Source organism: Nannospalax galili, unplaced genomic scaffold (assembly GCF_000622305.1).
Source record: "Nannospalax galili isolate Female #2095 unplaced genomic scaffold, S.galili_v1.0 scaffold210, whole genome shotgun sequence".
NCBI lineage: Eukaryota > Metazoa > Chordata > Mammalia > Rodentia > Spalacidae > Nannospalax > Nannospalax galili.
The window spans coordinates 1,818,820-1,840,690 of NW_008329365.1; the positions used below are offsets into that span (position 1 = coordinate 1,818,820).

General features: G+C 45.8%; 1 protein-coding gene across 1 annotated transcript; it reads right to left on the reverse strand.

Annotated features, from left to right (window-relative positions):
- Window positions 1-260: 260 nt before the first annotated feature.
- Gprc5a (G protein-coupled receptor class C group 5 member A) lies at window positions 261-21,429 on the reverse strand. Its single transcript, XM_008837468.3, has 4 exons — window positions 21,203-21,429; window positions 6,242-7,180; window positions 1,491-1,549; window positions 261-1,217 (listed from the first exon to the last, which is right to left on the reverse strand). The coding sequence occupies exons 2-4, from the start codon at window positions 7,167-7,169 to the stop codon at window positions 1,125-1,127; spliced, it is 1,080 nt and encodes a 359-aa protein (XP_008835690.1). The 5' UTR covers window positions 7,170-7,180; window positions 21,203-21,429; the 3' UTR covers window positions 261-1,124.
- Between the last annotated feature and the right edge of the window lie 442 nt (window positions 21,430-21,871).

The following is a 21,871-nucleotide window of genomic DNA, read 5'->3' on the forward strand; positions in this document are numbered from 1 at the left end:
AGATAGTAAATAAAATATTTTTTTAAAAAGGAAATTTCTAAATAAGTGAAAATATAAAATAATTTTAATTTTGAAAAAAGGAGGAGGCTCAGTGGGTAAAGGCGCTTGCTGCCACACCTGGAGACCTGAGTTTAATCCCCGGGACACACACAGCAGAAGAACCAACTCCAAGCTGTCCTCTGATCGCTATACAAGTACCGTGGGCCAGTCAAGGCAGCACACATAGACACACACCCAGAATCAATAAATGAATGTGAAGAGAGTTATCGTCATATCTTTATTGCATATCCATGTGAATAACTTACCACGCAACAAACACACCCCCGAGAGCAGACACCACGCACTCCCAGAGCTGGAGGTGAACACAGTATAAATCTATTTACAGAAGCTGAGGAGGGGGGAGGGGGGACAAGGAGAAGAGTAAATGCCAGGAATTTATGGCAAGAACAGTGCCCAAATTCCCCTGACAAGGAGAACTGAGGCCTCGTGAGGTCAGGAAGAGCTCCTGGCAAAGTACATGGGGTGATTAGATCTGGGGGGTTGGTTGACAGCAAGTTTGGGGTATCATGAAACAGGAACAGTGCCCTTGTGAGTTAGTGCCACCCGGTGGAGCAGACAGTTGGTGACCTTTAGTTTCTCCTACCCAGGCAGGAAGGCCTGGGAGGGCAGTGCCAGGTAGGATTCCGGTGTGCACTGAGATGGATGGGGAAGAGACCCAGGTGTTTGCTGGGTTTGTCTGCTGTTCAGCTCTGGGCCAAGCCATCCTCAGAGGCCCCGCCCTAGGTTTGATGAGTAGGCTTCCAAAGCTCGATAAGTCAGCATGTGGTCAAGTGACTACACTTTTAGTCACTCGCTCGAGAACGGTTAAGAGTCTGACCCTAAGATGCAGGAGACTCCCACTTCAAAGAGGACTAAGTACGGGACTAAGGAAAACACTGGAACACTGGAAAGAGGCAGTCTGTTAGCTGCAGCAGCAGGCGCCCCAGACGGTGCTCTGGGAGTGGCACAAGCCGGGTCCGCTGGTGTTTCTACCATTCCCTTAGGATGCCCGGATTTGGTCCACACCCGCAGGACTCCCGGCTGGGTCTGATGCCTGGCTCCGTTTGTCCCACTTTTCCAGACAGTTAGCTGCCCTCTTTCCGTCCCTCGTAGTCACCGTAGGGGCTGGTCCGGGCCTGGGCCCGCGGGATGGAAAAATCCTTCTGGGGATTCGGATTCTGCAAAGGAAGCAGGCATGTGGTTAATTCAATTCACTCCACCTGCCTGCTATCTCAACGGACCGCCAATCACCTTCTTCCAAGACCTCTCCAGCTCCTCCCTGAGTCAATGCTCCACCCTAACCCCAAAAAGCAGAAGTCAGGAAAGAAGGCATGTTACCCTTTCAGTGCTGATGGCTTAGGAACCACCAGACTGGTGATAACATTATTCCCAAAAGACAACTGCCCTTCTAAGAGGGTGGACGCTGCTGAGGATGGAGAAAGGTGACTTACCTGCAGTTGAAAATGGGTGGAATAAGACGCATAGGATGTATCCCCGATATCCTCAAGACCTGAAACACAGGGAGAAGAGAAGATGAAGCCCCAAGGCACCCACTTGTGCTCACCCTGCTGTACCACTTATAGTATGGGGGAACAGCTTGCCCCATTGTCCAGCAGCGACTTCAAATTTCTCTCAGGGAGAGAGGATGCCCTCCAGCCCAGAATCAGGCTGGGAGGAAGCACAAATTGGCAGAATGGACGAATGGTGAGCAGTGGCAGGTGGCAGGAGGGACCCCTTTCTAAAACATGCATGCAGAGCACCCCCCCACCATGCTCTGGACCACATCCAAAGCTCATTTAAAGCTGTCATGGTGGTGCACGCCTTTAATCCCAGCACGCGGGAGGCAGAGGCAGGTGGATCTCTGTGAGTTCAAGGCCAGCCCGGTCTACATAGTGAATTCCAGGGCAGCTGGGGCTACAGGGAGACTCTTTCTCAAAAAGACCAAAAAAAAAAAAAATCACATTTGAAGAAAACCAGGTTTAGTGGCAAACACCTGTAAACTCAGCATTCAGATGGGTGAGGCAGGAGGGTCACCATGAGTTTGGAGCCAGCCTGGGCTACAGAGTAAGACCCTGTCTGAAAGAAACAAACAAAAACAAAAATACATTTGTCGAGTCTTTAAGTCTTTCCAGGTCTGTCTAGAAGTGTACCTAGAGGGATGGTCCATCACAGGAGCCCGTTTCAACTGCCGGACAAGGGAAGAATCCATGAGCAGCTGTATTCTATATATGTGGGGAAACAGGGGGTTTGGTACTGGAGCTCACTTTAAAGGAACTCCCTAATTTCCTGACAAATTTACCTGCCACCATTTCATTTAAGATAGTTTAAAGAGATAAGCATGGCAGGACACTTGAGTAATCCTAGTACTTGAGAGACGGAGCCAAGAGGATCAAGAGTTCAAGGTCATCCTCAGCTACATAGTGAGTTCCAGGCCCAGGGCTACATGAGATCTTACTGTCTCAAAAGTAAACATAGGGACTGGAGAGATGGCACAGTGGGCAAAGGCACTTGCTGTCAAGACGGATGACCTGAATTCAATCCCTGGAACCTACATGGTGAAAGGAGAGAACTGACTTCCACAAGTTGTCCTGTGTCCACATGTGTGTTGTAGCATGCCCATGCACATAAATAAAATGCAATACTAAAACTTTTTTGCCTGTCATGGTGGCCTATGTGGTTAATCCTAGTACTCAGAAAGCAGAGGCAGGTAGATCTCTGTGAATTCAAGGTCAGCCTGGTCTACATAACAAGTTCCAGGCTAGTTGGGGCTACATAGTGAGACCCTGTCTCAAAAGAAAAAAAAAAAAAAAGGTGGGGGTGCTAGAGAGATAACTCAGCCATTAAGAGCACTGGCTGCTCTTACAGATGACCTGGGTTCAGTTCCCAACACCCATATGACAGCTGATGCCCTCCTCTGATCCCTGTGGGTACTGTACTCGTATGGTGTACTTACATACATGTAGGCAAAACATAAAAATAAATAAAAATTTTTAGAAAACATAGGAATTTTTAGACTAAGAATAAATAAACAAGCAAAGATAGTCTGAGGAACTTAAGGTCTATCCTGCCCTGCAAGAAATACGACAAACACACAGGTCACCACTGAATGTGGCAAAGGCTGATAAGAGCATCTCAAAGTTCTACAGGTGCATAGGGTGGAGCAATTCCTAAGAGACAATGGGGAATGCTGGACTTTGAAGAGACAGAAAAACAGCTGCATTTTGACCCAGACACAGAGTCTGGAAGACAGTGGTGATTTGTGGCCTGGCAGGGAATGGTGTGGAAAGTGTGAAGGCCTCACTATTGATCGGGATCCAACATAATAGGCTCCAGGGCAGCATCGAGGAATGTGGGCAGCAACAGGAAAAGCATTTGAGGGGGAGGAAACAGACAGGGGCTCAAGAGGCAAGGCAAGAAGCCATGTCAGGCATGCTGGTACACACCTGCAATCCAAGCACTCTGGAGGCAGAGGCAGGAAAAGCACCTAAAGTCAAGGCCAGTCTGGTCTATATGACAAGTTCTAGGACACTGGGACTACATAGCAAGACCCAGCCTCAAAGAGCCAAACACAGAAACAAGAACCAAAAAGGAGGACTCATTAGGGGCCTAGGAACCTATAGCAGAAGTCCAAGGTGAGGCAGTAGGCTGAAACTCTGGGAATATTCAGAGTGGTGTTCCTGCCCTCCCACCCTCAGGCTTTCTCATGCATGTAGGAGGCCACAGAGACCCCAGGAAGCCCTGTGGTCCATGTCTTAAGAGCACAGCCTAGGAGAGTTCAGTGATAGAAAGCTTGCCTGGCATGCAGGGGACCCTAAGTTCCATCCCCAGCACCACAGAAACAACAACAAAGAAAAAAAACAAAGTATCCAAGCTTTGAGCTGAGCCTGGAAGTGCATGTGATTCCAGCACTCTAGAGGAAGAAGCAGGGAACATCCTGAGCACAAGTTCAAGGCCAGCCTGGTCTACATAGAAAGACCTTATCTCAAAACAGTGGAGTCAAGACCTCATTATATCTGAATCCAAGAACCCAGCCTCGAAGGTCCTTCATGACTGTCCAGAAAGCACTTCCCCTCAGAGGCTACACTCAAAGATCAGTGTAATCCTGGAGATAAGCAACAGGCCATGTCAATTTCTAGCCCTCAACTCAGCCTCTTTTTCTTCAGCACTGCCCCTGGCTTCTCACAGCTGTGGGTAAGAATAAAACCATCTCATTCTCTCATTTCAGATATGATCTTTTCCCTCCCATAGGCCCAGATTCGTACAGTAAAATGCGGTTGTTCATGCTAAAGCAAAGTCCCCATGAACTTTATGAAGATACCTGATGACTTGTGATAACAGGGCTTCCTCCCTCCAGCCCTCTGAGACCACTGAAGGAAATCACAGCTTGGCTCTTGGCACTCACAAAATACAAAGGCTCCACATTTCTGCAAGGAATGCCTTTTTTTTTTTTTTTTTTTTTTTTTTTTTTTTGTCTTTTTGAGACAGGGTCTTCCTGTAGCCCCAGCTGTCCTGGACCTCACTATGTAGACCAGGCTGGCCTCAAACTCAAAAAGATCTGCCTGTCTCTGCCTCCCAAGTGCTGGGACTAAAGGCGTGTGCCACCACGTCTGACAGGAACGCAATGCCTTTTAAAAAATAATAATAATAAGTGTATGTGTCTGTGCACATGAGTACAGGTGCCCTCAGAGACCAGGGGTGACGGATCCCCTCGAGCTGGAGTTACAGGCAGGTGTAAGCCACCAGATATGGGTTCCAGGAATTGAACTCAAAAGTCCTCTGGAAGCGCAGTATGCATTCTTAACCACTGAGCTATCTCCCAAGCTCCAGGAATGCCTTTATACACCTTGTACACAGAGCCTGACCTCACCCACACTCAGTAGGAATTTTCCCTTCTTTTGCCCCACCTTACTTTGATTCAAAGAGAAGTCAGTGTGGAATTGTGTAGAAAGTACTTGGTGAAGACTACAGATACCAGCTTCCAGTCTTGCTCAACTGGACAGAGATTTGAGTCAAGTTCAGAATCTGGAAAAATCCTGTTTCTTACAGTTCGGGGGTTTTGTTTGGAGGTATTTGTTTTGTTTGTTTTGTTGTTGTTGTTTGGGGGTTTTATTGTTTTTTATTTGTTTGTTTGTTTTTTGATGAGGGGCTCAAAGTAGCCCAGGATGACATTGAAATTCTGTTTCTCTTACCTCTGCCTTCCAAGTGCTGAGATTATAAGTATGTGCCACCACACCCCAGTACCCTTACGGTTATCACAGCCAGTGATTCTTCCTCTGCCCCATCTCTCTGTCTGTCTGTCTTTTTTCAGATGTTTCTACTTCTGGGTTTTGGGTATTTTGTTGTTTGTTCTGTTTTTGTCCTCTACCTTTATTCCTCTTTTCCATAGTTGAGATAACACGGTTTTCCAGAGATGCCTTAGATGGGCTTACCACTAACTAAGATAAAACCAGAAGGCAGACACTAGGGTTGGACAAGGGGGTTAGAAAATATCCTTTTACTGTGAATGGAATTTCTGCTGATATTTTTAAAGAATTACAGGTTTACAGCTGAGAATGTTTTTGTGTTTTGGAGACAGAGTCTTGTGTGGCTCAGGCTGACTTTCAACTCCATATGTAGCCAAAGATGACCCTGAGTTTCTGATCTTCCTGCCTTCACCTCCTAAGTGTGGAGATTACAGGTCTATGCCACCACACTAAGTTTATGTGACACTGAGATGCTGAACCAAGTGTTCATGCATAATAGACAAACACTTTACCAAATGAGCTATATCCCAGCCCACCAGCTTTTGGTATTTTGAGACAGTCTTTTTAAAAAAAAAATATATATGTATGAGTGTTTTACCTGCATGTATGTAAGTGCACCTGTTTGTGCAGTGCCCACAGAGGCCAGGAGAGGGCATTGGATCCCCTGGAACTGGAGTTACAGATGGTTATAGCTGCCATGTGGATGCTAGGAACCAAACCCAGGTTTTTTGCAAGAGAAGCTCTTAATCACCAAGCCATCTCTCCAGCCCCTTGAGACTGTCTTTCTATGTGACCCAAGCTGACCTTGAACTCATGATCCTCCTGCCTCCACCTCTAGCGTGCTGAGATTAGAGGTGGGGTGTGAGTGTGTGTGTGTGTGTGTGTGTGTGTGTGTGTGTGTGTGTGTATGCGTGCCTGACTTCTCCCCCATCTTTCTGGCAAAGGCTTCTCAACCATACCTTGTGTGATTTCCTCTTGGGAGTATGCTCTGTTCTCTACACCATAGCTCTGCTTCATGAGTTGAGGTTTACAAAAAGCATCTTCAACTGGGTAATCCATAGCACTTCGCTGTCTCGGGAGCTGTAGAAACTCAGGTAAAATATAAAAGGCCAGGAAAACCCAGCCATTGGCAACCAGGGCGGTGCTGAGGATGGTGTCATCCCACTGTGGGTCAATGTCGGGAACCAGGAGCACGGCAATCCAGGCCACCCAGACGGCAATAGAAAACAGTGCAGTGAGGCAGATGTGGACCCCGTGTCTCTTCCAGCCAGGGAAGGATCCACAGAAGATGAAGAAGGATATGAGCAAGGTCAGCACCATCAACAACATCACATAGATGAGGAGCATCACAAAGTCCTCATTGCGTCTCAAGGCAGGCAGCTCAGAAAAAATGTTGACATTGGTCCTGTTCATGGTGAGGACAAGGTATTCGATGGCAATGACGTCCTGGACCAGGCTGAAACCCACTGCCAGGCTCAGGATCACCAACCAGGACAGGGGCTTCCTCCCTCGGACCAGCTTGGTCAAGTTGAAAGCATGGGCCAGGAGACAGGAGAAGCAGAGGGCAAAGAGAACACCGAAGAGGAAGAAGCGCGTGGGCCCCGTGGCCCCATCCAGTTTGATGATGAAAGCGAAGGTCAAGCCAAAGACCCCTAACACACCCAGGAGGAACAGAAACTGGGTGGGGAGCATCTTGCGTCTGTTGGAGTCCTGCACTTTGCAGATGACGATCAAAAGAGCAAACATAAAGGCCACTGAGGTCACAGCCCCCACTGCAGCCAGTGTTTCTAGGGCGATGCCCCAACCTTCAGCCAGGTCACACAGTCTGTAGTACCTGGGGTCCAGGTCTGAGCGGCAACCTCCAGGGGCAGGAGATGTGGCAGACATTCTGGTTGTTTCTGCATTAAAAAAAGAAGAAAAGTCATGAAGCAGGCAAACCTCCTCAAAGTAGGACTCTACATTCAAGTCCTAGCACTGAAAAAGAAAGAAAGGAAGGGAGGGAAGGGAAGGGAAGGGAAGGGAAGGGAAGGGAAGGGAAAGGGAAGAGGAAGAAGAAAGATCACCATGTTTGTAAATATCACTGTCACTAGATGATTTTATACGGCCAGATACCCTAATACTCTAATATAGATCTGCCAATAGTACTTGTGCCTGTAGACCGGGAACAAGCTTTAAGAAAGTGGAACTTTTTGGATCAAAAGGGAGGGAGGGAGGGAGGGGAGGGGAGGGAAGGAAGGAAGGGAGGGAAGGAAGAATGAATCTGGGACTGGAGAGATGACTTAGCAGTTACAATGTGTACTGTTCTTCCAGAGGTCCCCAGTTCAGTTCCCTGTACCCATGTCAGACAACTCATACCCGCCTATAACTCCAGCTCCAGGTGATCCAATGCCCTCTTCTGGCCTTCTTGGGTACCTGCACCCATGTACACATACCCACACACAAGCACATACATATATATATATACTTTGAAAATAATAAAAATAAATATCAGATTGGGGAATTGCCTGGATAGATCAAGTATAACTTCCTCTTTCTCTTCTTAACATCTCAGGGAGAAAGCCCCCTTTCTCTGCCCTGAGCCCCCTTGCTGTTTGCCCAACCTTATGACGTCTAAATCCCATACATAACAGGAAGTTAAACTAGGAAAGAGACTCAAGTTTCCATATTGCCTCAAAGCAGATGCCTCTCATATTTCAAAGTCAATACCAGGTAAGCTGAAATCCAGCACTGCTAAACATAACTGTCTATAATTCTAACAGTTTCTAAATAAACTACAAATCTTCATTGAATTATTCTGCTGCCTGTCCCTTTTGGGTTTTTGTTTGCTATTTGTGGGGGGGGTTCCTTTGTTTCTTATATTTGTTTTGTTTTTAATTTTTGGTTTCTTGAGACAGGCTGTCTTGTAAACCAGGCTGGCCTCAAACTGGCTATGTAGCCAAAGATACCCTTGAACTCCTGCTCCTCCTACTTCTACCTCCTGAGTGCTGGGGTTACAGGCAGGCACCACAAGTTCAGCTCTCTCTTTAGCTTTTTTCTGGTGGATTTGTTCAGTGGTCTTCATCAAAAGTCCTGATGAACTCTAGAGGACAGCCGCAGTCCATCAGGAAAGGATGCAGAGTCATGGAGGCAGCATCACAAGTCCTGATGAATTCTGAAGGACAGCTGCAGTCCATCAGGAAAGGATGCAGAGTCATGGAGGCAGCATCACAAGTCCTGATGAATTCTGAAGGACAGCTGCAGTCCATCAGGAAAGGATGCAGAGTCACGGAGCCAGGCTCCAGACAAAAGCATGGGCCTCTTCGAGGACCAGATAGGGCAGAGAATGTGCAGCAAAGAAACCGGGACTGAGAAGGAAGGCCTGGGCTGGGAAGCATCAACCAGTACACTGCACCAGCTGAATCCAGCCTCTCTCCAGAGGGCAAACGAAAATGAGTCAGAGTTTCGTCACCAAAGAGCCATAAATGCTTTTAAATGAGACTTTGCTGGCCATGCTAAGGAGTGTCTACCACCACAGGAGATTGTGATTACCCAGCAAATAGGGAACACCCTTCTCCTCCCATCCTGGGTCTTCATGACCAGCTCCCAAGGCAGGCCCATTTCTTACCAACCAGGGAGGGGCCTCCTCAGCAAACACCTGCCTCCTCTGAGATGTAAGCCATCAGGCAGGTGGCTCATGTGTGTAATCTCTGCACTTAGGAAGCTGAGGCAGGAGGATTGCTGAGTTGAAACCTAAGCTACATAATAAGTTACAGGTTAGCAAGAGCGAAACCCTACCACAAAAATAAATAAAATAAGTTAGATGACACAGCCATCATACCAAGGTTATTCAAATAGTACTATTTATTAAACTATACTATTGTATTCAAAGAGTAATGAGTGAAAAATTATACATAGATGAATATATTATACGTACACATAATTTGTTTGTATGAATGCATACTATATGCATTAGAATAGTTTTAAAGATTTATTTCATTATTTTTTATTATGTACATGTGTGTTGGTGCATGTATGTGCACACTAAGTGGAGGTGTCCATAGAGGTCAGAAGAGGTTGTTAGATCCCCTGGAACTGGAGTTACAGATGGTTATTAGCCACATGTTGGTGCTGGGACCCAAACCAAGGTCCTCTACAAGAGCAGCCAGTGCTCTTAACCACTGAGCCATCTCTCTAGCCCTGACAATTTTATTATTTTTTTTAATTTTTATTTTATGTGTATGCATGTATTGCCTACATGTAGGTAAGTGCACTTGTGTCATGCAATGCCCTCGGAGGTCAGAAGAGGCTGTCAGATCCCCTAGGACTGGAGTTACCGACAGTTGTTAGCTGCCATGTGGGTGCTGAGATTCAAACCCAGGTCTTCTGCAAGAACAACCAGTGTTCTTAACCGCTGAGCCATCTCTCCAGTCCCGATTTTATTATTTTTAATTAGGTGTATTTGTGTGTCTATGTGTGGTTGTGTACACATAAGTGCAGATACCCATGGAGGCCAGAAGAGGGTGCCAGATCCCCTGAGCTGGAACTAGAGGTGACAGTGAGCTGCCTGGCATAGGTGCTGGGAACAACAGCAAGTGCTCTTAACTGCTAAGGAGCTCTAGCCCCTTTACATTAGAATATGCATAGCATGTTAGGATAAAACAGCACCAAGATAAAGTTTAACTCTACAGACTTCCTTATTATTGAAATCCAGCTCTCTAGATTTAACTTTCACTTTTTTTTCTTTTTTTGGTCTTTTTGAGACAGGATCTCCCTGTAGCCCCAGCTGACCTGGAACTTGCTATGTAGACCAGGCTAGCCTCAAACTCACAGAGATCCACCTGCCTCTGCCTCCTGAGTACTGGGATTAAAGGCGTGGGCCACCACACCCAGCTATTAACTTTCACATTTTATAGTGAATCTTTTAACAAAGTTTACTGCTGTGGTTTCAAACAGGGTTTATCCCTCTCTATCGCACAGCTCAGTCTGAAATTGAATCCCCACTGTGAGGTAATGAGAGGGTGGAAACTGCTGGATACGGTGGTGCACATCTGTAATCCTAGCACTTGGGAGGTGAAATAGGAAGATCCAGAGTTCAAGGCCAACCTGTGCTGCATAGTGAGTTGGAAGCTAGCCTGCGCTAAAAAAGCAAAAGCAATGAAAAGAGGGTAACTTAATGAGACTGTAGTATTTAAGTGGGGCCTTCAAGAGGTTCTTAGGGTTAGATAAGGTCATTGGCATAGATTCCTCAAGACTGAATTCTGGTAGCTTTACAAGAAGAAGAGAGACCAGCAAGACATAGACACACACAGGCTTCCTGCCCTGGTCATGTAATACCTTGTACTACCTTGAGATTCTGCCAGCACGAGGCCACCCCAGATGTGACCCATAGCTCTTGAGCCATAAGCCAAAAGTAAACCTTTCTTTCTCTTTAAAGTTGCCCAGCCTCGGGACTGGAGAGATGGTTCAAGGGAGAAAACACCCTCCGTGTCTCATCTAAGGGCAGAAGGGCCTGACATTTCATCACTTTATTTCTCCTTCCTTATTTAGATTAACCACAAGGGCATCTAACCAGAAGGACCTTCTGTGTCTTCGTGTCCCCAACTGTTTTGTCAATTGCCACTTCATCCTTCAATGTTCTGCTGTCTGTGGAGAGCAGTTGGTACTTGATCATTATGAAGAACTTTGAACCTAATCATAATTACCTGATCATTATGAGGAACTTTGAATATGATGATTCCAAACCTTGACAGAATTGGTGGCCTTTTGCTTAAAAAACAATTCCTGTGTCGGGCAGAGGAACAGTAAGGCAGAGGTCCCTGACTTCATGTTTAACTGTGCAGGACTGTGTCCTCTTGTCTTGTTTTTGAGACAGTATCACATGTAACACAAGTTGGCCTAGACCTTAGTGTGTAGCCCAAGATGACCTTGAACTTCTATCTCCAGCCTCTACCTCCAAAGTGCTGGAATTGCAGGCATGCATCACCATGCCTGGTTTATGCAGTGCTGGGGATTGAACCTAGGACCTCATGCATGCTAGGCAAACATTACCAACTGAGCTACATCCCAACCCTGAGCATACCTCCACAGTACCTTTTTTTATATTTTAATCATAACTTTAATTTTTATGTTATAAGCATTTTGCCTGCTTGTATACTAGTGCACCTCTGTGTGCAATGTCCATGGGGGCTAGAAAAGGACATTGGATTCCCTGGAACTGGAGTTACAGATGGTTGTGAGATGCCATGTAAGTGCTGGGAACTGAACCCAGATCTTCTGCAAGAGCATCCAGTGCTCTTAATCATTGAGCCATTTCTCCAGTCCCAAAAGCTTCAAATTAAAAATAATAATAATAAAAAAAACTTCTACAAGTATTTGTTATAGGAATCTTTATAATGGAGACACAAGTATCCATTAACCATTTTTAAAAATTATCAGCCTATGGCTAACTGGGCTTCAATTAATTCCTCACTCCACTCATGACACTGCTTAATCAGATCCCAAATATCACATAATTTTATCCATAGATACATTAGTATGTCTCCTTGAAAGATTTTGAAAGCTCATACATTTTTCTTTGTTTTAGTTTTGAGGGCTTTTTTCGGCAACTTTTTGAGTTGGACAGGATCTTGCTACCTAGCTCAGGCTGGCCTCAAACTTTGGTAATTCTCCTGCCTCAGCCTCCAAAGGGCCAGGATTACAGGCGTGCACCATCATGCCTGCCTTAAAGATTCTTTAGTCACATTTAAAAACTGGGTGAAAAGCAGTTAACAGCACTGGCTGCTCTTCCAGAGGATCCAGGTTTGGTTTCCAGCACCCATATAGTGGCTAACAACTGTCCTGTTTCAGGGGATCCGATGCCCTATTCTGACCTCTGCAGGCATTGCAGGACACGAGTGCACTTACATACATGCAGGCAATACTCTCATACACATAAAATTAAAAATAAATTTTTAAAAATTGGGTGATTATGATGAAATTATATACTATGCATATGAGAATGTTAAATGAAACCTATGGTTTTGTATAAAATATGCTAACATAAAAAGCAGTAGGATTTTTGTAATAGCAAACATCCACCTAGTTGTGTCCTTTTTTCTTATTTCATGTTGTGGGCTGAACCCAGGACCTCACACGTGCTAGTCATGTGCTCTAACACCAGCCCCACAAAAAATCCTTTTACAAACCCTTTTTTGGGTTTTTTATTGTTGTTGCTGTTGGTTGTTTGGTTGGTTGGTTTTAGTGAGGGCTGCTTACAGGAACCTGGGAAGAGTTTCTTTACAGGAGCGTAGGTACCTTCCCAGGCTCTCCTTTGCTAATCAACCACAACTGCATAAAATTTCTCAGGGAGGGGTGGGGGGGGTCTCGTGAGCTCCTCCCCCTTCCATAGCAGGATGTTGATAAGCTGTGATTTGGGTTTTGGAGAACCAGTCTCATGTTGTCCAAGCTGGTCTTGAACTCCTGATCCTCCTTCCTCTACTTCCAAAGTGCTGGAATTACAGGCTTGGGCCACCACACTCAGTCAAAAAAAAAAAAAAAAAATGCCTTAGTGAATATTTTTTTATGTGGGTGAGTAATTTTTTGGTAATTATCACTGAAATTCACCTATTAAGCCTCCTCCATCCCTTCTTTGGTTGACCGGGACTGCTCAACAGGTCTAAAAATGTCCTAAGTACTTGGAAATTAGTCAGAGGAAAATAAAACTCATTAATAAGCAAGGAAGTATGGGGCAGGGGTAGTGGTAAACACCTTTAGTCCCGGCACTTGGGAGGCAGAGACAGGTGAATCTCTGTGAAATCGATACCAGCCTTGTTCTACATAGCAAGTTCCAGGCCAAAGTTCCAGGCCAGCTGGGGTTACAGGGAGACCCTGTCTCAAAAAAAAAAAAAAAAAAAAAGGCCAGTATGCACTGAAAGACTATGGTCCCAATGAGGAAAAGACAGGAAAGTAGACAGAGAAAAGTTTCTTTTGTTTTTCTTTGTGGCTTTTGTTTGCTTGGTCTTCTTTACATTTGGTCTGTCTGTCTGTGTATGTGTGTGTCATGGCATACATGTGGAGTTCAGAGGACAACTTGCTTCTCTCCTTCTACCCTGTGGATTCTGGGATTCAAACTCAGGTTGTCCTGCTTGGCAGCAAACACCTTTGCCCACTGAACCATTTGTCAGCTTGTTTTTTGAAGCAGAATTTCACTATAATCCAAGCTGGCCTCAACTCATGGCAATCCTCCTGTCTCAGCCTCCTGAGCACTGGGACTATAGCCTTGAGCCATACCAGTCACAGGGCAGGATTCTAAGAAACAGAAATTACTTGGTGCTGTCTTAAATTGGGGGAAGAAAAAGAAAAGAAAAAGGGGGGGAGGCAGAGAGGAAGGATGGAATGAAGGACAGGAGGGGAGGCTGGAGGAGGGAAGAGGAAGAGGGAGGGAGGACAGGAGGGAGGGAGGCCTGGAGGAAGGACAGGAAGGAGGGAGGCTTATTGAGCTCAATCCCAAGCCCTCAGTTCTTCCTCCCTTCTAGGAAGAATATTGCAGTTTGAATCCCATAGGCTCATGAGTGTTGAACATAGGTCCCCAACTGGGTACAGGCTTTGGGTGGGATCTAGCTGTAGGAAGTGGGTCACTAGGGGTGGGTCTTTAGATTTCTTAACTGGGAGGGAGGGGATGCACTTCCTGTCTACTCTTTTTTCTGATTGCAGGGACAATGTAACCAGTCATCTAATGGGCCCTTTTTACCATGTCTTCCCCACCATGAGGGGCTATATCCCTTCAAATTGTCAACCAAAATAAGCCCTTCCTCCCTTAAGTCACTTCCTGTCAGGTATTCGGACACAGCAATGAGGAAAGTAACTAGTACAACTGGGTTTTAGGTTCACTGTGTGTGTGGACCAAGTACTAACCTCTCTGAACCTCTGTCTCCTCCTCTACAAAATAAAGGAAGGACTGCTAAACTAGGTGAACAGAAGCCACAGTACATCCACTGCACATCCCACCTGGCACTTCCATACGGCAGGTTTCCACGTCCCTTCTCCAAACCCATCCTTCTTCTCACCTCATCTGTCATTAAAATATACAGGCTGGAGAGATGGCTCAACAGTTAGGAGCGTTGACTGCTTTTGCAGAAAACCCAGGTTTAGTTCCTACCACCCACACGGCAGCTAACAATCATTTATAACTCTATTTCCAGGGGATCTGACTCCCATGTCTGGCCTCTGTGGGCATTGCACACACATGCACATGGTGCACTTATGTACATGCAGGCAAAAACACTCATACGCATAAAATGACAATAAATCCAAAAAAATTTAAAGGAATAAAATACAATATAAAGATGCCATAATGAAACTAATTACTTTGTATGACAGCTTAACAAAATAAGTAAATTTCTTTTAAAAGGACTGAGGGTAGAGCTCAATAGTAGAGTGTTTTCCTAGCAAACAATTCCCTGGGTTGGTGCCCAGCACTATAAAAACAATAATCTCATTCTGCACCTCACAGTCTCCAGAGCTTTCCCCTTACCCCAGCTTCTCTTTGTAGATTCTGAACCATCATACGGTCAAGCACTGAACTGCTTGGAAGTCTCCAGGACAAGCAACTTTGCACTTCAGTCAGTCTTCCCCATCAATAAGCATCTAGCACCACCTTCATATTGGATACCACACTGAGTGGACAAACCCCAACGCATGGTCACTACCCTTGGAGGACCAATAAAGTCCAATAAAGTCCAGCTGAGCAGTTGGGAAGTACAGAGATCACTGAGGTGGCCAGGGAACAGCAACCCCACCCACCTACTGGATGAGGTGGAGGGAGGCTTTAAGGAAAGGAGGTTTTTATAACAGTAAGAGAGAGGGACCTTGAGGAATGGATAGGAGCCAGGTTAATTCTGGCTTAAGCAATTAAGTACTGCCACTGTCACAGGCTTATGAACAGAGATGCTAAATCCAGTTTTGTCGGAACGATGGGACAAGGAAGTAGAACTATCTAAGGATAACAAGAGCCCAAATCATCCTGAAATTTTATTCTGAGTAATATATTTTCTTATTTAATTCTCACAATCCCACTTTAATAGTTTTGGCTTTGTTTTGGTTTGGGGTTTTTATGGTTTTTTGGGTCTCACTCTAGCCCAGGCTGGCCTTGAATTTACTTTGTAGCCAAAGATTACTTGAATTTCTAATCCTCCTGACTCCACTTCCAAGTACTGTGATTACAGATGTGAGCCACCATATCTAATATTTTGTGACCCCCCTTTGAGGAAACTGAGGCACAAGGAAATTAAGTCATTTACCCAAGATTATGTGTTTTGTAAGGTTTTGGTTTTGGTTTTGGAGTTTTTGTTTTGTTTTGTTTTAAGAAAGGGTCTCACTATGTAACCCTGGTTGGGTGGGAATTCACTGTGTAAACGAGGCTGGCCTCGAAGTCACAGAGATCTGCCTGCCTTTACCTCCCTAGCACTGAGATTAAAGAAACATGCCACCATACCTGGATTGCTTTTTTTGTTCTTAAGACAGTCTCACTGTGTAGCCCAGGTTGACCTCAAACTCACAATCCTCCTGCCTCAGTGATGAGTGGAATTCCTGGTGTGCACCACCATACCGGGCATTCCAAGAGTGTTTTCTATCTGAACAGTAATCTGGGTTCATTTAAGACCTTCACATACAAAGTCACTTTTTTGCCCCAGCACATGAATTATTCTCCTATCTTAAATAAAAGCCCCTTCCTCTACATATTTCTTCAAAGCTTGGTACCAACTTAACCTTTACTGGAAGTTTCTATTATCATTATTATTAATCCCATCTCATTCTAAATGTGTCTCTTCATGGTTTTTAGTTAAGTACTTGATCTTGAGTTTTCCCACATGTGTGGTTTACATGCTATACATTAACACCAGTAATGTTGGATAACGAGCTTCATGAGGAAATAGAGCAAATCTTCTAACACTGTCTCTCTCGCTATGTTCCACTCAGCAGTTCCAGAACAAATATTTTAGACTAAAACTGACTACTAAATATTTACTCAAGGCAAGTTATTTATTTGCAAATGTAAGTAATAAGGATGAAGTTAAAAAAAAAAACAAGGTCTCATTTGCATGTAGCCCAAGCTGGCCTCTATTCCAATCCTCCTGCCTCCACCTCTCAAGTGTTGGGATCATAAGTAAGAGCTCCACACCCAGCTACGGGAGTAAGGATTTTTAAAGGTGAGTATGCCCAGGTGCTGGCTAAGCCACACGCATTTACCCAGGCTGAGCTCTTCTAAGGGAGGAGGCCCTCAGAAATCTCTCTGCCCTTGAAAAAGGATTAGGTATAAATGGAAAGTATCTCTCTAGGATTCCCTGGGCTGGGTAGCCATCCCAGTTCCCATCACATAAAAATGACACATCGTGGCAGCATCCTGTGAATAATACCTGACTAGCATCACTGAACTGAGTTTCTAGGTAGTTACAGGAAGAAAATAAATCATCATAACATGTAGCAGATCAGAACACATGTGATGACAAAGTTCAAGCCCATCTCTGTACTTTCCACAGCGCCTCTGAATAGAACCATCTTCCTCTTATTCTAAGCAAAGCACATAGACTTCTGATTAACAAGAACGTGAACTAAAATACTGGAAACTGCTGGGTGTGGTGGTTCATGCCTATAATCCTGCCACTTTTGAGACTGAGGAAGAAGGACTGTCTTGAGTTCCACCAGCCTGGGCTATGGAATTCCAGGGCATTCTAGACTATAAGACACTGTAATTAATAATAATAATAATAATAAAAACCGCCCAACTAAAACTTTTTTCCTGAAACAAATTTCATGTAGCCTGACCTAGCTTATGTAGACCAGGCTGGCCTTGAGTTTGTGGTGATCCTCCTGCCTCTGGACTTTTTTCCCCTTTGGTCTTTTTGAGACAAAGTCTCCCTATAGCCCCAGTAGGCCTAGAACTCACTACATAGATCAGGCTGGCCTTGATCTCACAGAGATTCGCCTGCCTCCACCTCCTGAGTGCTGGAATTAAAGGCATGTGCCACCACTCCTGGCTTAATTTTTTTCTTTTTTGAGGTAGGGTCTCACATAGCACAGGCTGGCCTCAAAGTCACTATGCAGGGCAGGACTTGGTAGCCCATGCCTTTAATCCCAGCACTTGGGAGGCAGAGACAGGTAGATCTCTGTGAGATAGTAGCAAGCCTGATCTATATCGCCAGTTCCAAGCTAGCTGGGACTACAGGGAGACCCTGTACCCCCCCAAAAGAAAACAAAATAAACTCACTATGCAGCTAAGGCTTACTTCCTGCCTCAACCTTCCAAATGTTAGGATTACAGCCACTCTTTCTGCAGTGCTGGGGATTGAACCAAGGGCTTCATGAATGCTGGGTAAACACTCTACACACTGAACTACATCCTCAATATTCTTTTTTTAGGAAGAAAATAGATGTATTGAGTACTCTACAAGGTGCAACAGGCTGGACAGCAACAAGAATATTACCCCCAGTCCTTTAATTTTTTTTAACTTGAGATTTTTGAGTGACGCTTCTAAATTTTCCAGGTGAATTCTGAGAAATAAAACTTTCAGAAAACAGAAAAATAAAGTCTCCTGGCAGCATCTCAGTGACCCCTTCATGTGAAGGCACTACTTCAGTACATAAGGGAAAAGATTCCTGTTAGATCCAGTAAGTCCATAACGCTCTGTCTTATTCCCTTGAGACAGGATGTCTCACTGAACCTGAACTCACTGAACCTGAATCTCACCATTTGGGGAGACTGGCTGGCTAATAAACTCCGGCCTGTCTCTGCCCTGCAATGCTGGGGTTACAGGCATGCACAGCCATGACCAGCTTTTAAATGGGTGCTGGGGATTTGAACTCTGATCCTCTTGCTTACCCAGCAAGTGCTCTTACCCACTGAGCCATCTCCTTAACCCCTATAGAATTTTTTAAATCATAGCTTTTATCTCCCCATCATTAATCAAATAATTCAGAACCTCTGAGTCAGTGATTGGCAAGAACTTTTCTGTAAAGGCAGTAAGTAGTTCAGGCTTGGAAATCATGAGTTTGTGCATGAAAGTGGCCACAGACAATTAAAAAAAAAAAAGAGCATTGATGTGTTCTCATGAAACTTTACTAGAAGGAAAAAATAAAACTATGGGTCATGTGTGGCCCACAGACCATAGTTTGCCACCCCAGCCCTATTCAATCACACCTAGGTGGTCATGAATGTTTATGAGAAAATGACTATAGTTTATAAGACAAAGAAGAATCTGAAATTCTAAAATGAACGCACAGACCTGATGTGGCTATGCATACCTGTGCACAGCCACTGGAGGGGGTGAAAGTGGAGAAACATTTGAGCACAGGAGTTTGAAGCCATCGGGCACATCTGGTAAGACTTTGTCTCAAAAAGAAAGGAAGGGAGGGATAGAAGGAAGAAGGAAGGAAAGAAGGAAGGAAGGAAAGTCATATATTTTGTCATTAAAAAATTAGAAATAAAAGTACAAATACACAGAGCCGCTGGGCTTGTAATCCCAGCACTCAGGACACAGAAGCAGGCACATCTCTTGAAGTTCAAGGCCAGCCTGGTCTACATAATGAGTTTTAGGCCAACCACTCTTTCTTAAAACAAGAGCAGGGGCCAGTAAGATGGCTCAGTGGGTAAAAGCATCTGCCACCCCAAGAACCTGAACTCAGTCTCTGGGATCCACATGATGGAAGCAGTGAACCAACTCCTTTGGGTTGTCCTCTGACCTCTACACCAGCAAACAAAGGAGAAGAAAAGAAACAAAAAACTCAGGGAGTTGCTCTGAAAGTCAGATTCCCTCATGTGAAAAGTCTATTCAGTTTATTCCTACCATTGTCCCACCATTTCCTCAGCTCTATCTGCAGATCTCTAAATAGCAGTGGACCCAGAAAAAGAATAGAACCCACAATCCACATTCTTCTTCACACTCTGTTATCTTCAATTACCTCTAAAGAATGGAATGAAATGAAATAGAAAAAGTTCTCAGCAGGCTTCCCAAAGGGGGGACTGTGTAGTCAGAGGGTTGGAATCTCCATGAAAGGAGTGTGAGGCCTCCCCAAGACCCTTTGACAGGAAGACCTAAGGCCCAGGTGGTTGCTTGCTGACAGATTTTCTGCAGCGCCCAGGAGATAACCAGTTGCCTGAGGCCAGGTTGGGATATCTTCTTAGGAAACCATCCACACTGCTTAGAGCATTTCCTTCCCTCCTGAGGGCCAGACTCTCCAGGTTTGCTGAGCCCCCTATGCAGCAGCTCCTCACCCTTCTCTCCCTCCCCCTTCCTTCCATCTCCCAGTAGTGGCCAGCCCACAAACCCTTGTGGGTGGGGTGCTGGCCTCATCAACCCCTCCCCGCCAAGTCCCCAGGCCATTGTATCTGAAGTGGCTAAAAAATTCTTCAGGAATGAGCCCATAGCAGTGACTGACTGGGAAGACCCCTTCCACACACAGGTTTCAACAAAGCCTCTGAGGAGAAATCCAGGAATGTTAGGAACATCCTTCCAATTCCTCTTCCACCATGTGGGAGCCTTCCCCTGCACGTTTAAGGGATCGCTTTGACGAGGAGTAGGGACTTATACGTGTCCCTACTTGTGCCCCAGCATTCTGGAAGCTGAGGCAGAAGGATCACCACCAGCCTGAGCATTCAAAGGAAGCCTGGGTTACAAACCTTCTTGACTTCTTGTTGATTGGACCATCCAGCCGCCTGCTCCTGACACCATGCCTCTCCCACCCCCATGATAGAATGAGCTCCTCAAACTATCAATCCTAATAAATAAACCCTTCCTTAAAATAAGCAAAGAAACAAATAAACAAAAGAAGCAAGCAGGAGGATCAAGAGTTCAAGGCCAAGTGGTGGTGCTCGGCTTTAATCCCAGTACTCAAGAGGCAGAGGCAGGTGAATCTCTGTGACATAGAGGTCAGCCTGATCAACACAGTGAGTTCCAGGCTAGCTGTGGCTGCACAGAGACCTTGTCTCAAAAAATCAAAAGAAAAAAAGAGTTCATTCAAGGCCAGCCTCAGCTACATGGTGAGTTCTAGACCAGCCTGGGTTACATGAGACCCTGTCTAAAAAACACAATAATAACAATAAAATTGAAATTAAAAGTGAATGCCAGGCGTGGTGGTACACTACTAATCCCAGCACTCAGGAGGCAGAGGCAGGTGGATCTCTGAGTTTGAGACCAGCCTGGTCTATATAGTGAGTCCCAGACCAACCAGGGTTACAAACTGAGACTCTGTCTCAAAAATAAACAATAAATAAATAAGGTGAGGGACCATCTTGAACCATATTTAGGCCACTCCTGGGTGCTACCTAGTTGTTGGTGGAAGGCAGTTTAATCCTGTACTTTCTACTACAATCTCAGCAGAATAGAGGGGCTGGTAGGGGGAGAGCAGGAAGAAGGAGATGGTGGCAGTTGCCTCCTTCTCAGAGGAGGGAACGCTGTGGGGTCACTCCTACACTTATAGAGAAAAGGGGTGACTTTCAGATCTTTCCCAAAATTCTGAAGCTCAGGCAAGTGGTGAAAGACAAAATCAAGAGAAACTGTTCAGAGTGGGAGAAAGCAGCCGGTCTCGCCTTCCTCCGCCTCTACCCCTACTTTTCCTGGTGCCTCTCCACCCTCAGTGTCTACCCTTCCTCTAAGGCCTTTCTCCCTTCTCCTCTCAAAGTGCTTGCCTCCTGCCAGGCCAGGATTCCACCTCTGGGAATGCACAGAGAGTGCCTGGAAAGCACCCACCCCAGGATCTTTTCCCTCTTCACATTCATCTCAGTCTGGGAAGCGCAGAAAACAGATTCCGAGTTTAGTGAAACTAGAGAAATTCCTTTCCTTGAGGTTATCTTTTTTCTCCTGGAGCGGTGCTCCATCCCAAGCTTTCTGGCCTCTTCCATCCCGACGCCCCATTCTGGCATCAGGACCTAAACCTGGAGCCCTGCGCTCCGCTGCGCGCCCCCCTTACCTTGTCGCAGCGGCTGGTGAACTTGACAGTGAATTTGGCGCTGCTTCCCGCGGCCCCTCGGTGCTGGCCAAGTCCCGGGACAGGAATCCCGCCCTGGGTGAGCAGAGCTGTTATAAACGCTGGAAGGAGGGTGAGGGTGAACCGAGGGACAGGAGGCGGGGGCGGGGAGGTTGGGGGGAGACAGGACACGCCTAATCCAGTTCCCCGGCACTTCTGGCTGTTATGAAAATAAAGTCACCGCGCCAGGGAATGAACCGAAAGGCTCCGTGACGTCAGAGGGACAGTCACTCCTGAAATAGGTGGCTGGGTTGTGGGGGAAGTACCCAGGGCTCGGGCCACAGCGTGTACCCAGTTCTTATCCGTGCTGCTGGCTGTCATCTCCTGGAGCCACATCCCTCCTCTCCTAGGCTCCCGGGTGCCCCAAGGGCCTAGCCAGCGGAGAGCCTAGCAGCACTTTCGTTCATTTCAGCCGGAGAAGCTGGCCTTAATTTCTCTTTAGCGTCGCCTTTCTCTCCATCACTCACTCGGCAGGTGCGCAGTAAGAAGCTGAGTTAAACCCAAAGGAGATGGCCACCCCCTCTAGGGCTCCCCAGCCAAGGCGAAGGAGGTAAAGAAACAAGGAAAAGTTCCTCAAAGGGGCCAGAGTGAGTTCAGTAAGGCTGCTTGTCA